We start from the raw sequence: 17,630 nt of genomic DNA, 5'->3' as shown, positions 1-17,630 counted from the left end.
AGTACGTAGTTTCAATATTTCTTGTTGAGGTGTTTTTGTGTGCTTCACAGTCACAAGCAAATTAATGTGAAGAAATCCAAAGAAAAATATGTCATAAATGATGTGGTTCCTTTCTGTTCTTTATTCTTAGAAGAAAAGTTCTTCTTTTATATTCACAATGGATTAAAAAGCCATGAAGTGCAGTAAAAGCTTAATCCTGCTTAATAATAATAACAATGAACAGAAGCAGATAAAAGACAACCCCTCTCTGTTTCACAGGGTATTTGCAGTAGTCACATTAGACAGCCAAGGCAGAAGTACTGTGGATAGTGACCAGGAAATAAAGACAAGGTGAAAACAGTTTAGCAGCAGTCACAGGCTACTCACCTAACCAGCTAAAGAAAACAATCTATAGATACCAAACAAAAGTCAGATTTAAAAAGCAAAGTTGGAAGAGAACAAAGTTAGAGCTTTAAGTTTGTACCATCATCCTAAATATAGAAACAAAAAGAGAGAAAGTATAAGATGCCTGAAGGAGTGGACAACAGGCAAGTAATCAAAGCTGGCATCACTGGCACAGCAGAGACAGGAGCTGGCACCTCTCATTTAATAAACCAGATGGAGAAGGATTTTCACCATTTAGCTGTACCCTGGAGGCAATACAAAAGCATTAGCATTTGATGCAACAAGATGGACACAATAAGAGAAATGCAGGTGACTGATTGGATTTGAAGGGGAAAACAAATCTGGAGAAAAGCATTAAAGTAATTGAAATGGTTACATTTCTGAGGCACAAGACATTGCTTCTACAGGGAAGAACCCACTATTACTGTTGGCCATCAACACCAGCCTACATCTAGGGAACAATTCTAAACAACATCTGTGGAACAATTGGCTCTGACCTCCTAAAAACACAAGTCAAAATTTGTTTCAAGGGGTTTCATCATACAAATAGGTCTAGCTAATCATACTTAAATGTCTGACATACACTGTAGTAAAGATAACAGCAGGGTGAGGCCATGCTATAAGAAGATGGCATCTAATGAAATAACATAGAAATACCCTACCATATGGACAAGCCATAAGTAAGACTGTGGGAAGTGGAAGAAACAGCAGAAAAAAGAGGCCACCTGCCCTCTGAAAAACAGTGCAAGCATTCCTGTAAAGAGAAATCATAATATGTTGGAATAAACCATATACATTTGATCACATGTTTAAGCAAACAAGGCAAAAAAACAAAATGAGGAATTAGCATTTCCAAATCCTCTGCATGCCTGGGGTGTTGACCAGAGAGATTAACTGTGTTACCAGTTGACTAGCAATCAAATATATTTTAAAATTGGCACCCATATTTAGTTGCTTGTTTGTTTTACATAAATAAGAAGCTATATATGAAAATTTTATGTTGTATACAGGCATATAAATGCAGCCAAGTCCCTGCAAAAACCTATGCTCACTTTTGGAAATCAGCAGTAAACCTTAAAAAGAGTAGTAGAGTACTTCAGGAGCTTTAGAGCAGATTCAACATGTTTCCTAAATAGAACTTCAGTATATATAAGCTGAAATGGTTTTGCAATATGTAGGTACATTTTAGTAATATCATTAAGAATAATGCCAAACAGATTCAGATGAAGTATCTTGAGTAATACAGGAAGTAGAAACAATACTCAGTGGGAAATAGAAACTATAAAACCACAAAAATTATGGAAAAAGACATGAAAAAACAGAATTGGATAGGCAGGTGAATCTATATAATAGATCACTGTACAAGCTATTTCAGAGTTGTCTGGACTAAAATTTAAAAAGTGAGGTGCTGTGTACCTTGGAAGTAATCCTAGAATACATAAAGAAACAGAGGCTTTACTCTTTTTCTCCCCCCCTTTTTTTTAATGAAAAAAAAATAAATCTTAGGCTAGGACACTGCAAACACCCAAATTCTGTAGCATTCTGGCACAAACATTCTGGGACTTTCCCAGTTGTCCAGGGCCAAATGCTCATGTGCTCTGGATATGAACACTCCAGATAAAGACCTCAGTTACTGCACTTCCACTTTAGGAACAGAGAGAATTACAGGGAAACAAAATAACAGTCCACATACTCCTCAGATCTTATCAGCAACTGAAAATAAATACACAGATTGAGAAACACATTCACTGGCACTGTATTAGCTGGATACCTCTCTGTAGTCTCTGCCCTTGTATTGTCAGGTTTTCCTTCAGTCCTCCACAAATAAGGTGACCACAGACTAGTGAGATGCTTGCTGGTGTAATCGAGAAAACCAGATATTGTGAGGACTTTAAAACAAACCTGAAGTTGATAGGTCAAGACATTATAATCATGTCAGAGGGTTCTGAACTGACTAACAGGTTTTCATAGGCACCGCAACCCATACAGACTCAGAAGAGGTTGGCAACACTGAAGAAAGATGGAGCTGATTAGGGAGAAACAGGAAATCATGGGAAATTGCCGAAGTTCCTGGTGCTCAACCCAAAACAAGCACAGCTGTAACTCCTTACAGCCCAGTACATGAAAGGAAAAACTTGGAAGTTTTATACACTGAAGATCTTTATATACATGAACCAGTAATGCAAAGGTGGAATAAAACTTAATTACTTCAGAATACTGCCAAACCTAATCAGTGGGTGCTCATGGTACTCCAAGTCAGAGTTAACTGTGATATGGGTGGCCATGCAGCCCCCAACTTAATGTATTACTCAGGAATGCTAGGAAAGTCCAGAAGATAAGGAAAAAAAAATTTAATACTACATTGCTAAAGGTTTGCCTTGGGAAGTTATTGGTGAGGCAGCCAGGATTTCAATAGAGCTGTTATCCTCAGAGCATCTTTCTAGAGAACAGAGTCTACCTAAAAAAAAACTTACTAGCCCTTACCTCTACCAAGTTACAGGATACTGCTTGTAAATGGATTAAATTCTTCACAATTCCTGAACAGGAGGAGTCAAAATTTGGAGGAGGCAGAGAAAGCTCTTGTTACTCTCATCACCATTTTAGTGACTTTGTAAGAAAACAAATATGTCAGGCGTATGAAATTACACAGAGATTGCAGATGTCATATCAGGCCCCATCTACTGGAAACAAAAAAACAACCAAAACCCAGTTATGCAGTTCAAAGCAAAAAAGCGGAAAAAAGTTTGGTAAAAGCCAAAGAGAGATTGGGACAGAAGAAACATCTACAGATTTCTCACTATTTATGAAGTTACCTGAAATTTGATTCCTAATTGCTGTGAAAATAGCAAGAACCCACTGCATAATACAACAATTTCCTGAAACATAGGCTGCATTTTTTCTAATGACTTCTAAGTCTCTTTTTGGCAGCTAGGCTTTGCCCAAAAGTGAGCAGAAAGGCTGCACTGCAGAATTCAGCCTGGCATGTTGGTCTGAAGGGAACATAGGAAGCAAAGTAAAAATTAACAAACTGTCAGTCAACAAAATTTACAGACATCTGGAGGGAAAGCCTCTAAATGCAGAGCAAACCCCACAGCACACCACCCATTCATATCTCTAAGGGCTGCAAAACAACATGCACAGTGCTATAAAACATAACTAGAATATTTCTACGAGCTCCCCAAACACGTATAAAACAGAGGCTGCTCTTATTTTCTCTTGTTAGACCCCAAATAAGGGTTTTATCCTTGCTTCCTGCTCCCTTAGTAGAACAGGAGACAATACTGCTGCATCCTATTGCCACATGGTATTACTTTAGGACAGTCTCTCATTGAGATGTTTCTTATGATCAGTTCTTGTTCCTAGTCTAATTCAGTAAGCGAAAAGTGATCACAAATAATCAATGGCACTTCCTGATTTCTTCAGTCATGCTACATCACTACTGTTATATCTCTACAACCATCACACTGCTTCCTGCTGCCCTTAGGCTTTGTGCATTCCCCAAGTGTTGGGAAGGATGAATGTTTGACAAGAAAGTCTCATAGATATGGATGCCTGGTAGAAACATTTTTGAATGTAGAATCTGAAGAAGGAATAGAAATGAAAGCACATTTTGATATAGAAGAAAAGAATTGCCGAGCCAGTCTTACTGGATAACCAAGGAAACAAAGGGTATATTAGTTAGAAGAGGTTTTAATTACTTAGAGCAAAGGATAAACCCACCTCAAGAGGATGCTTTTACCAAGCAGAAAGATAGCATAGGCAAACAAATCAGCAGATGTTGCAAGTAGAAAAAGTCTCAGAATTTTCCACTGCAAGAAAACTGAAAAACAATTTCTAGCTTAAACTGTAATGTACTAACTTTTAGTCACTGGAGAATAGTAACATGAATATGGTAATTACAGTAGTTATAATAGGCTATAGATAAAAGTTAAGGTATAGATTGGTTCTACTGTATTAAGATGCTCAGCAAAGAAAAGTATATAATGCATTTGTAACCTAAACTAAGGGTCTCCAGGCGTGCCTGCAGCTGCAGCTGACAGCTTAGGAGCAGGCTCTGTCACCCATGACCCTGGACTGCTTGGATGTAATAAACTGCATTTGGAAGAGCCGCCCAGAGTCCTGCATCTCTCACTTAGGCTCTTACACCCAAGCCTGTGCAAAGCTTGGGAAATGGGAAGATGCTGCCAACTCAGCATGGCTCTGCTTCCCCTCTATGGACAGCAGAATGGGTCACAAGAAGAAAGATTCCTAAGATGGCAGCAAAAAATTGGTATACTGGTATTCATAGTGGAAGGAAGGGCAGAACAGGATGGAAAAGAGCCTTCAGGGCTCAGGACATCGTTGGAATATACAGTTTCAAAAACAGAACATTCATTTTAAGGGCCAGATGCATCCTTCGTGATTAAAACAAAACCAAAAAACTAAACTAACCCACCAAACAAAAGCCAACCAAAAAGCAAAATAAATACTAATAAAAGTACTGTATCACCCCAGAATTCAGAAAACATAGCAGGGCAAGAAAAGGAAGCTGAATCTGTCAATACTGATGTGAATAAGCCCTTAGTTTTCTTGACATGGAGTTTTAGGGGAAGGAAGATTATCTCCTTAGCAAGCAATTCTCATGTCTGGAACCAAAGGCAGGAGACCAACCATTGGAAGAGGTGATGTGGCAAAAAGTCCCTGTGAAAGCAGCCGAGAGCTGAAAAATGCCACTAATGCACACACATCATCAGCAAGATTGAGAAAGGCATGACCTGTCTAACAAGCCATAAGGAATACAATGGAAAACAATTTATATACAAAAAGGTATCCATGACTATACATGGTAGGAGAAAATAAATGAAGTGAGATTACAGAAAGGGAAAATTGAGATAATGGAAATGCAACGGAAAAGAAATGGTTTTCAAATTCACATACATTCCATGAGATGATGACTAGCCCTGCGCCATATGTAATTACATGGATCATCTATGCAACCTCAGTAATAAATCTTGAGTTGCACCATGCCATTAATGACTTCAACTTTCATCCAGACAAAGTTTTTTGTTTGAGGTACTGGAGCTTCACAAGCTGGTGGTGTGTCCTGCCCACCTGTAGACTGAAGGAAAAAAAAAGTGAAGGAAAACACTTACTTCAGGTAAATATAAGATGCTGAATTTACTCCAAAAAGAAAAGAATTTGACCAAATACGTGTCCTTGTTAAGAGTCTCTAGATTGTGTCAAAGTATTACTTGGTCTGTTTTGGCCTTATAATATGTTCCCTGTTGAATTTCTTGCATATCGGAGAGATTACTCTGCAGTATCTAAAAAAAAGTAATAATAGCACTCTTGGCATTTATCCTGAGGATTCTTGGGATCTTCCTTTTTGAGTTCTCAGAAAAGCACTCAATTTTGCTTCTTTCTTGAGCCCTTAAAGGAGTTATTACAAGATACAGTTATAAAGGAGTTATTACAAGATACAGTGTTATGACATTATCTAATCTATGGTTAGAAGAACAGAAGGATTTACCGAAAGTTTTAGATTAATAAGAGTACAGACACTGCAGAATAAATACTGGACCAATAGCTAAAGAATACCTTTTTATTTCCAAAATGTTTCAAAAATGTACAGATAGGAAACAAAACACCCTGAAGACTTATGGCTAGCTTATTACAGTCAAATAATTTCAGAAGCCTTACAGATCACTTTACTTTTCCTATCTTCTTTTCCTTTGATTATTTAATGAACAGAACAACTGCTGTGAAAAAGCAAGCCTGTGGTAGCAGAAAATAATTTTGTTGTCACTCTTTCTTCAGTAACACTGCCTGTTGTAGCATGGGACTGGTCATCCAGATTACTGCTCAACTTCAACCACACTTTGTAAGCTGAGTATTTTCACTGTAAAAAGCATCCACTAAGAACTGGGAACACCCATCAGTTTGTTTTACACTACAGTAAGGGTATTATTAATCTCAGCACAGTTAAGTTATTAAAGCAGAAAAAAAAAAAAGTACCCAGATTTCTACAAAAGGCCAAATACTATAGATACTCTTGAATTACTACAATCATACATATTATTTGAGAAGGTTCATTAAAAATAGTTCTGTTACCCTTAACGCCTAATATCCTATATCCTAAATATTTCACCACCAAATTGCCAGTGCTTCAAAAAATTGTTACTGTGAAAAGGAGCCTACAAGAAAGATAGAGGGAAACTTTTTACAAGGGTCTATAGTGGTAGAACAAGGGGTAATGGCTTCAAACTGATAGAAAAAAATGGGTGCTAATGTCTTCACTTGGTGGATGGGGGTCTTCACTAATGATAGCAGAAATAGGATGTTAATGTCTTCAGGAATGACTAGGTCTGAAAGAGCCAACTAGAATGGCTGTGGTGATCTTTAGGAGAAATGGGTCTTAATGTCTCTATGAAAATCATTAATCATCCACCAAGTTTGTTGCAGAACCTAGATAATCAACTTTAGGGTAATAGGAGAAATGAATTCACACAAATCTACTGCAGAGCTCAGATGGTCTGAACTTCTGATGGAAAAGGGCAAAAACCCAGACATCCTAACCTTCCCAACTTTAGGGGAAAATGACAATGCATGTTTTTGGGGGAATATGTGGTAGGTGGCTTGGGAAGGCTGTGCCTTCCTAGTACCTCATCAGTGTGGAAAGGAAGAGGGCAACACATGGTGGGAGTTTAGGATAAAAGAGGCTGCGTCTTCCAAAACCTCAAGAGAGACCCCACGAGGGAACAGCCTAGTGGACTCTCTCCCTTCATTAGAATAAAGTTGCAGGACTCCTCTGCCTCCTTTATGGACACTGGCATTTCACAGCATGATTTTTCTGCAAGAACTTTAAGAGAATAGGTTTAGATTAGATATTAGGAACAAATCCTTTACTGTGATGGTGCTGAGGCACTGAAACAGGTTGCCCAGAAAAGCTGTGGACGCCCCATCCCTGGCAGTGCTCAAGGCCAGTTTGGATGTGGCTTTGAGCAACTTCGTCTAGTGGAGAGTGTCCCTTACACCAATTACCTATTAATTACAGTGATCTTCTCATACATGCTATCAATAAAGAGAAGAGAAATAAAAAAATACAAGAGAATCATTTAACACAAGAGGCAGACAATGCCACGAGACACAACCACCACATAACATGCAATACCTTTAACTACTGTCATCTCTTCATCGATCAAGGAAGATGTGGTTGTTAATTTTATTTCCTATTCACTTAGCAATGCTGTTCAAAATGAATGAATCAACTCCTTGAAACTCAACAGCAAATATTTGTCACCAGTGAGTGTCGTGAGTCCTTGTACAAACACATCAATAAGCTTTCCTGAGTATAATCACATTCATCGCTTCCTGCTCTTATTAAGAATTGGGATGCTTGAGTCCCCAGGGTGTTTCATTACTCCACAGTTATACTACCACACCTTAAAGAAAAATAAACTGTCCCCGGGTCAAAGATTCCCTTCACACTTTTTGCCTTGACAGTGTGGCAGCCACTTACCATTTCTGGGACAAGGAGCAGCCATCAAGTTACCAGCAAAAGAACAGTGATTTAAATCATGTTGTGATTTCACCAATTCCACCTTGCAAGTAAGCTTTAATAATGAGCCCTAATAAGCCCAGGATATTAATGATAGTACCTCATTTTAACCTATCAATATTACTCATATTGCAAGATCACCTAGAAATCACACCACAAAGTTGGCTTACGTTGTTCCAGCAAACAGAATAACTAAATAACAATAAGCAGTCCCCTGTTGAAAAGGGGTTGAAAAATTTGAAAAACAGACAAACAAAACTCCTTAAACAAAGAAATGAAACAAAAAGACCCATCCACCAAACTTGATATAGTTTAGGAAAAAGTGTGAAATTACACCTTTCATTTACCTGAAAATGGAATAGTGCAGTGTGAAAAGGAGGATACTTTCCTCTAAGATGTTTCCAGTATATTTTGGAAAACTCCACATTCCCATTATCATTTATTCATGTTACCAGTGAACATGTAAACACACAAGCCAAAGAAGTAAGGGCTCTGGTTTACAATGCAGCAGCATACAAAGTGCAAGAATGCAAAATTTAATTTCACAACATTTAGAAACCTTTTATTAGCTTTTTACCCTTCATCTCTCACCCTTCTAACACACTACTCCCTACAGCAAGGCAGTATTTCCCACCAGTCAATTAAAAAGGCAAGTGGCTTGAACAAAGAGTGCCCCAGACACTGACAGATAAGAAGCACCACATCCAGCACACAGTCTATCCAGCACAGCACACAGCTAGGACAGACAAGGAGACACTCCTCTGATGATTAGAAGAAAACATAGGAGCATGCATGGAGATAAGAAAATCCATCCTTACCTACTTGTTAAAATAAGAGAAACAAATCTAGTCATCACTGAGTAACCAAAGGGAGGGACTGGACCTGAGTACCTTCTGTATTACAGGAAAAAATACATTAACCAGTCCATTCCATATTATAAACAAAACCCTAACTGAAGGTAAATGAAGGGAGTACAGAAAGTGCACCACTAAAAAATGCTTCATGGCAGCATCTACATTTGAAATTACTTTTGGGAATGACACTTCTGCTCCCAGTATCAATTAATGATTCAATATTTCTAAATAAATATGCATTTGGCATCTACTTCCATTCAGTTTTCAAATAGCTGTAATGTCAGTTCCTTCAGTCTCCACCTCTGTTCCTCACCTGTAATATTTTCATTTCATACTAAATGCACTTCCATAAATACTGTAGCAAACAGAAGATACAGTAACTTTCAACTGAACAATTCTGCATAGCACCATAACTACAGAAGGGACACAGCTCATCTTCTGGTTTTCAGAAAATCAACACATTATAGATTGCAATATTCTTTGATAATACCAGCTAAACCTACTTTTGGTTTTTTTTGGTAAAACTGTTTCTGAAACACATTCCACTATCTGTTCATTATTAGGAGCTTTATTAGAAAATTCCAAGTATTATAAAATACATTGTAAATATCACATCTGCTGGACACCAAGAAATACACTAGTATTAGCTGGGATAATATCTGAACTCAATTTCTTCATATTTCAGAAAGCATTTTTAGCATGTAATTTTGACTTCTTTAGGGGAATGGGGGGCATTTTCATGGTGCAACCCCAGCTGGCAACTAAGTACCATGGAGCTGCTCACTCGTTATTTCCCTGAGTGTGATGGGAAGAAGACTCAGAAAAAGAAATACAAAAAATCATGGTTTGAGGACTATTAAGAACAGTTAAACAGTATGGAAAAATCAGAGTGAAATATTAGAATAAAAAAAATAATTTTAACTACAAAAAAAAAAACCCCTAACAGCAGCAGATAAGTAAATCCAAGAAGAACAAGTGAAGCAAAATCCAATTGCTCACCACCCTCTGACTGATGCCCAGCCTGTTCCCAGTAAGTGGTTGGCCAAGCTCCCTTCCTTCCTTCCCCCCCCCCTAGTTTTCACACTGAACATGACATCCTATGGTATAGAATATCCCTTTAATCAGTGTAGGTCAGTTGTTCTTGCTGTGCTCCCTCCCAACTTCTTGTGCAGCTCCTCATTCACCAAGCATGAGACACTGGAAATCCTTGACTGAGGGTAAGCACTGCTTAGCAACAACCAAAACATCAGTGTGTTACCGATGTTATTCTCATGCTGAATCCAAACCAGAGCACTGTACCAGCTGCTAAGAAGAAAATAAACTCTAACCCAGCTGAAACCAGAACAACCATATAAAACTGCTACCAAGCAACTACAGGGGCAGCAGGGCTGTTCTCTGCATGTGTTCCAATACAGTTAGTTGGCTTTACTGATTTTCTGACTCTCTGAAGCATTATAAATGGAGAAGCTTGCACACTTCGCATATTGCTGACACGTGAGCACTCATGTTCTCTCTGAAGAAGTGAATTCAAGCATGTTGCCATCTTGTTACAAAGGTTTCATACCTTCTTGGTGGTTTCTCATAGGCAGCTCCTCACAGCACTGACTCCTTCTTCTCCTCCTCTGCACAGCCAACAAACTCCACCTCACATCTCGAGCAGCCAACCTGCTCTTTTACCATACCTCTCTTAATTGGATCCAGCTGTGGCCTGTTAAGGGCAGGCTTGTTCTTAATGCTTGATAATTGGCACAGCTGTAACTCCTTAGGGGTGAGATTACCTTCACCACTATCCCTATTCTCCTACATTTTATCTATCCACACAAGCATGCCTCCAAATGCCTCCCAAGTCACTTCCCAGTTCCAGTTTCAAGAAAAACCCAAAGCTGTATCATGCCTTCCACCTACCAGCCCAGACTTCTGCAGAAAGAAAACACAGGAGCAGAGATCAAAAAGAAACCTAAACAGTTACCTAAACAGAACACAAGTCCAGGTTATGTTGTGGCACACATTCAGGGACAGGTTAGCTACTGCAATGACTCCTCTGTGGGTAAAGAGTTACTGGGTGGGCAGCTAGGGGGAGGAATAAAGTATCTGTATTGCTCTAAACAGGTAGTTGCCAAAGAAAGAATGTTACAAAATACAGCACCTCTTGTATAAACTGGGTATCTTTCATATTTTCCTACGTAAATGATTTTATTAACAGAGCTCCACAGTTCAAGCATTCAAGTTTTGAGTGTGGCATCACTTGTGTCCTGCCAGTCCTGCTCAGGCTGCAGCTCAGGGACAGGATGGTGGGCAGGTATGGACCTGTCCTGATCCAGTCCCCAGTCCAGCTCTGCTGCCTGGGCCTGCCTGACCAGAACTCCCATCACAGCCAGCAGGCTCCTACACAGAGATCACTGCAGGCATTAAGGTCACCAATAAGAGTGTAAGATTTTAGAAATACTGTGTTAAAGGACAGTGTGCATCTGTCAGTCTTCCACTATATGGCTGAACCCTTCTGCATTTCCTCTCTATGCCTCAACTAGTCTTTTTCACAATAGATAAGCATTTTAAGTGTAAGCTTTCAGTGTTGGAAAAAACTCTCAGATAAAAAAATAATTCTGTTACCAACCAGAAAATGAAAATATAGAAGTTCAGTAACATAACAGTACAACGATAAACAAATAATGTACTAAGAAATTGAAAAATATTTACATTTTTGAAAAAATCATAATTTCCACATACCTTACTTAAAAAGTAGTGTGAGAATTACAAGCCTTGCTGTTAAAGTGTTCTAAATAATTATGTTCAAAGCAGATTACCCCTTCATCTAGTACAAGTCAGCCTTATGCTAGGAAAATTAACAATATGTTGAAAATTGTACATGTACGTTCTAGTCAAACACACAGAATGACCAGTTCATATCATCACTGACAGCCTGTTGTCACCAAAGACATTTGGTTTTGGTTCTTCTCAGAATATTTATGGCAGCCTTGAGACTGCAGAAAGTTCTTCAAAACAAATATTATACACAACTTGGATCAAGAAAAAAAAAAAGAAAACATCCTGAAAGGATGACAAAGCACAGGGGAAAAGAACTACTGTGAAGCCAATTGTTTCAAAACTAAGCACCCACTCGTAACTGGCATTGTTTAAGTCATGGAGAACAAAAATTCCTGCCCAGAAATGACATGTCAGCTAATATTGAAATGTGAGTTGCAGGAAGAAAAGAGAAAAATGCTTACCTGTGAATAGAAAAAGAAGCAACAGACCTAATGAGGGATGCCACTGCTCCAACTTTAGCAGCTTCCACTGCTCCCTGTAACCTGTATTGCACAGTTTCACCATAACTGATGAAAGGTTCGTTGTAGACAACAATCTTCCCCTTGGCCTCCTGAGCTCGTTTGTGCAGTTCATCAAATGAGGCTACAACTATGACTTCTGCTGTAATTCCTGAAAGAAAGTATTACAGGGGTTTTAGCAATGCTCTCCTATTGCCACTTCCCACAGACAGAAAAACATGGACTGTGCAGAACTCAGGAAATCAGCACTAGATTTTTTTTCCCGAGGAAGGAAGATGATGTGAAATGTTTCATCAGGGATCAGTACTAAACAGATGTGATAGAACCATGATCAAGTACACACACCTCTGTAAGCCATGCTATCAGGCTGGTATTAAAACAGAAATTGAAGGGCAAGAAGGATACATGGGGAGGATTTTGCTCTCTGCATAGGCTTTAATGCCTTATTGTAATAATTTATAGTACAAAAACATTTGCAAAAGCTGCCTATGGGATTAATTTAAAAAAGATAGCAATCTATTCATGGATATGTTTTGATATGTTGCTAAACAACTTAGCTTAATATAAGACAGCTGGAAGCCCATATTTTTAGACTGTAACTCCTACAAAATTATTAATCCATAAATGAAATTAAATTAAAGCTCTGCAATGTTAACAAATTTTGTGATGTGCTTAATAGTAATAATAATAATAATATTTTCAGATTTAGTCAGGAGAATATAACAGTTCTATTGGATCTCCTTCTGGGAGTTTTTCCAGGCAGGTTCTTGTGCATGACTATTCACACATGTTAAGTTAGATCCCACCCAGATCTTTGTTTTTAATAGTTGGAATAGTTTTAAATTGCTGTATTATCTTACTTGAAAAAACAAAGAATGGTACAGATAAGCCAAAGAATCCTTTTAACTTTTAAGTGCATTAATTGAGGGACTATATTTCACAGCATTTGAGAAGTAACTCATTAAAATTACCACAATGCTGAAAATTCAATTTTGTTGATTGGTTACAGAGATAAGTGGAGACTGCTTAACAACATGGGCTGGTACTTTGCTTCTAAATATAGAAGAAGTAATGGATGTCTGAAATTTTAGTGTTGTACATTTCACCTAATAGTCACAAAATACATAAATGGAAGCTGAAACTAATAACAAATTCGCTAGGAATGATTTGTCAGAAAAAGTGAAATTATCATGTTTTTAAGAATAAAATTATTCTCTATAAAAAAGTCATTTTTTCAGGTTGGTTAGTTGTTGTTTTTTTGTGCATGTAATGAGAATTATTTAGAGGATTTCAAAGACTTGTATTTAAAACCACAATGAATGAGAAAAACTCTTAGAAACATAGGAAGGTAATGTCTCCCATCATCAGTGTGCCCAGGCTCATGGCTTCTTTAAAATGAAACTACACTTCAAAACCTTAAAGAAACCATTCCACAGAAGTTTGATTTCATTATAATATACCACTATGAATAGAACAGACATTTACTGCTACAACAAAAGTGAGTTTTAGCTACAAAAATAACCTAGTGTGACAGACATCAAAATTTTAACTATTCAGATTCTTACCTTAACCTAGCAATGGTTTAGAGAGGCAAACCAAAGAATCACCTTGACATATTACTAGCCGCTGTTGGCAGGCAGGTGAGTGTACTAGCAGGCTCCAGCTGCTTATAATTAATGGCAGGTTCAGCCACCCAGCTAAGGAACATCCCAGAAACAGGATAATTTTGGGAATGAAACCATGCAACTGGAAATGAGCCAGATATCTGCAAAATGTCATTTTTCATGAGAGAAGTCGTGGTCTCAGTAGGTTGATACCACAGCAATCTCTATTTCATGTTATCTCTCCCCAGTGCTCCACCTGGATCGTGCAGCAGGCACTGGAAGGACACAGGTCCCTGTTCGTCAAGGGAAGCAAGGAGAGTAATTCTTCTGGGCATTACTGCATACATGAACAAACACCAGCTCTGCAAAGCTTTTTAAGAAAGCTACAGACAGCTAGTAAGTATCTATAACTCCTAAGAAATATAATGGTGAAATAAATTTACGGCCCTTCCTAGATGACAGGCTTCAGGAGTTTGTACAGTGAGAATTACTGGAAATTTGTGCTAAGGGAAAGCTAAGGGAAAGAACACAGAATTGCAAATTCTAACTCAGTATCTCTACCCTCAAATGTCCTCAAAGAAGCTAAATAAAGCCCTCCTTTGACGAAACAAAAAAAAAAAAAATCTGCAAGTTTTACTTAATGGCAGCATGGTGTACATAAAGCATGAATTACAGTGCTTTCCATAACAATGGAAAGCTTCTGACTAATTCAATTACTCATTTGCATTTTAGTGCCATTTTATACCATTTCAGATTCTTTGACTGAAGTTACAAGAGCAATGTTTATCTTATATGTGGATACACATGCACAAACCACCCTTAAACCTTCTGTGCAAAAGGAGAAATAAAACAAAACAGTTTACCTGTTTAAGGAGAATGAGTTATTCCCTTTAGAAATTGGAAACGTCTCACCTTACTGAGCCTTTAAACAAATTAACAGAAATCCACCCTAGCATCTCCTACCAATTCAGTGCCTCGTGGCTCTGCTTCCCATGTTGAAAGATACTGTCTCTTATACCTATCATTACATTAGTGGCTGTGTGTTATTGAACAGAAGTCTTCAGAAACCCCATCTAAGGAGGGAGACAGACTGCCTGCTTACTTAAGCAAGATATAAAGATTATAACACACACAGTGCAAGAGATGAATACAGAGTATTTGGGTAATTAGCAAAGTAAAGGGCATGAATCATAGAAAGCAGAATTACAAACATGATAAACTTGGCTGAGTGTATAAAGCTGAAGACTATTTATTTGATCTCATCACATGAAACATATTGTTGGGTTGGGCGAGTGAGCAAAATAATCTAGGTAGTACTATGGGTTTCCTCTCATTTCTCATATTAAACAGCAAATTGTACCCTATTCTTTCTGACAATCAAGGTATAGGAAGGGTGTTCATGGTGGGAACAAGCAGGAAATTTTCACCTACCAACAAATTTATATTTTACAAAGTCCTCTGTACACTGGAATGTGTATTTCTATCTCAAAACTTGAATATGTCACAACTGTGATGATCGCACAGCCAGTTGAAATAAGCGGTGTGGTATCGGTCACAGGCACGATGAACACAAGACTGATAATGTATATATAAAAATATATACATATATATATTTTTATATGTATATATATATATATATATATACACACACACAGGCATATACAAAAGCATCCATAAATCAGCTGTGTGTAACACTGCTCTATAGAAGAAGTCTGATTCCTGGCATGAACAATTCTGTCTGGAGAGTCGCCTCCTCACAGCTGTTTACCTGCCAGCAATGATGCAAGGAGTAGATTAGTTCAAAGGGGATTCCTCACAAGATTAACTGCAGCTAATACTTCAGTCATTTTAGTACCTACAGACATGCATCTGTCTGTGTTAGTAACAGACAGATCTTTCTCTTTCAGTGACGAGAAAGAAAAAAATGGAAAATCCACCCTATTATCAGATTTTAAAAACTGGTGGATCTTTATTAAAACATCAATGAAATTTCATACAGAATGCATTTTTACTTATCACTATCCCAGAAACACTCTATTCACAAACACATAGAAATTCAACCACGTTAGTTACAATCTATTACTATATTTAAAGGATTTAGTAAATCAGAAAGAAATATTATTTGCATACTGTTTAATGTTATTGAATACCAATTTCCTCATTATTTATCTATGGCCTTACTCTGTTCTTTTTTCCCCCAGTCTCATTTTTGTCATCCAGGTAACAGAAACAGTACTTTGGAGATCCAGTTACAAAGCCAAATGCAGTCATCATTAATTTGGCAATAAATTCTTTTCAATAGCAGCAAGCAAACAACTAATTCCTATGGACCTCCTAAACTTCATTTACTTCACGCTAAAGTAAGAATTGTGATTTCTTCTACAAATCACAGTATGGAACAGTGATGCTACTGATCCAAATGCACTCAAGTTACCACTGTCAAATAAATAACCTGATGGGCAAGGCAATTTTTGCTTAAAACTATTAAAATACAGTCATTCTAAGCCTAAACAAGACAAAGCTGGACAAGAGTTATCAACACAAAAAGTCAACATCACATCTAATTGTTCTGACAACAGTGGAAATATTGAAACTGGAGGAGATGCATCTGAAACATGTCCTGGCCTCTGTAGTCATGAGAGGAAAAAGGAGACAGGATGTTACCTCCCTGTTTATTAGAACCAGGCATCAGGATATCAGGACAGGAAATCAAGACAGTTCTTCATGGCAGAGCAGGAATAACACACCACAAGCACGGTGCCTGACACCCACGCGGTGATCACAGCCCTGCCTCACAGACCAGCCACGTCAGGCTACCCTCCTGCAACAGCCCAGAGTTCTCTGTTCCTACTTCAGCTCTTCCACAAAGCTAGAAGCTGCCCAGAAGCTGCTTCATCAGGGCATACTGTATTCTATGCTGACCCTGAACAGATGCAAGCAGTAGCCCCAAGCTTTTCTTACCTTAGCCTGGCTATTCCCATTGTCCTTCAGACTTGATCATCTCTCCAGATTAAAAGTAACGTGCCCCTGCTTCTTTCAGACACAGCCCACAAGCACTGTCTTGTGCCCATTTGCGAGGTAGCTTCTTTCAGAGAGCCTAGAATTTTATTGCATGGGTAGGTATGTATGTCTGGAGATAAGGCAGTTGTTGGGACAGGTCAAAGGAAAGAAGGTCTTGGGGAGTGGAGGGAAAATGCAAATATATTCTTCAAAGCTAAGTAAGATTAGGAACCTGGCATTAAATCATTTTTAAGTTCAACATCTTCTAAAATAATTTTTAAGTTCAACATCCTCAGAAAACATTTTCCTCCTCAACTTCAAGCAAACCACTCTTAAAAACATGTTGCTTTCTAACACTCTCCAGGAATTTGTTCAGCTTTCCTGCAATGCTCCACAAACTTCAACTAGATTTTTAGAAAAACAGACTCAAATTCTTTGTGTCTAATGACCTCATCCAATTAAGGCTTTGTGTCAGGCTAAAGCAAATGAAAGATTAATATCATCACTTTTTTTTTTTCTCATTCAAAAATTATTAGCATGTACTGAACATCTGAAATATTCTAACACAGTCAACAAATCTGAAATATCTAACACCTAGAAACACATTTGCTCTATCCACACATATAAATAAGTACTAATATAATAATTATAATATGTAGAAAATACTAAGTATTTTAAGGCAATTGTGAAATGAAGAAGAGGGTTTTATCATGAAGAAAAAATTTGTAAAATATGAACAATACTTCTAGAAAATGACATTCCTACTCTGTGGAACAGCAAAGAGAATTACTTCATGGAAATAAAATTACATAGGACAGTTATAAAAAAGGATATGAGGCTATTCAGCTCTGATGCTTTGCACAGAGACTAAACATATTGTACCATTCCTGAAGAACACTGAGAAAAATATACACTATATAATAGTTAAGTTTCTGAAAAATATGACTGAATGTCTTTTGAACAGTTT

The 17,630-nt window shown here is 37.8% G+C and overlaps 1 protein-coding gene across 1 annotated transcript in view; it reads right to left on the bottom strand.

The window, feature by feature from the left end:
- The window catches only part of CPQ (carboxypeptidase Q), a 147,246-nt gene that overhangs the window by 105,224 nt on the left and 24,392 nt on the right, over positions 1–17,630 (bottom strand). The window contains exon 3 of the mRNA XM_039706368.1: positions 12,003–12,210. Coding sequence (XP_039562302.1) covers positions 12,003–12,210 — 208 coding nt within the window. The remainder of the gene's footprint in view (positions 1–12,002; positions 12,211–17,630) is intronic.

The sequence above is a fragment of the Passer montanus genome, unplaced genomic scaffold, assembly GCF_014805655.1.
Source record: "Passer montanus isolate IOZ18808 unplaced genomic scaffold, ASM1480565v1 scaffold19, whole genome shotgun sequence".
In the NCBI taxonomy this organism is placed as follows: Eukaryota; Metazoa; Chordata; class Aves; order Passeriformes; family Passeridae; genus Passer; species Passer montanus.
This window is presented reverse-complemented; position numbering and strand designations above follow the sequence as displayed.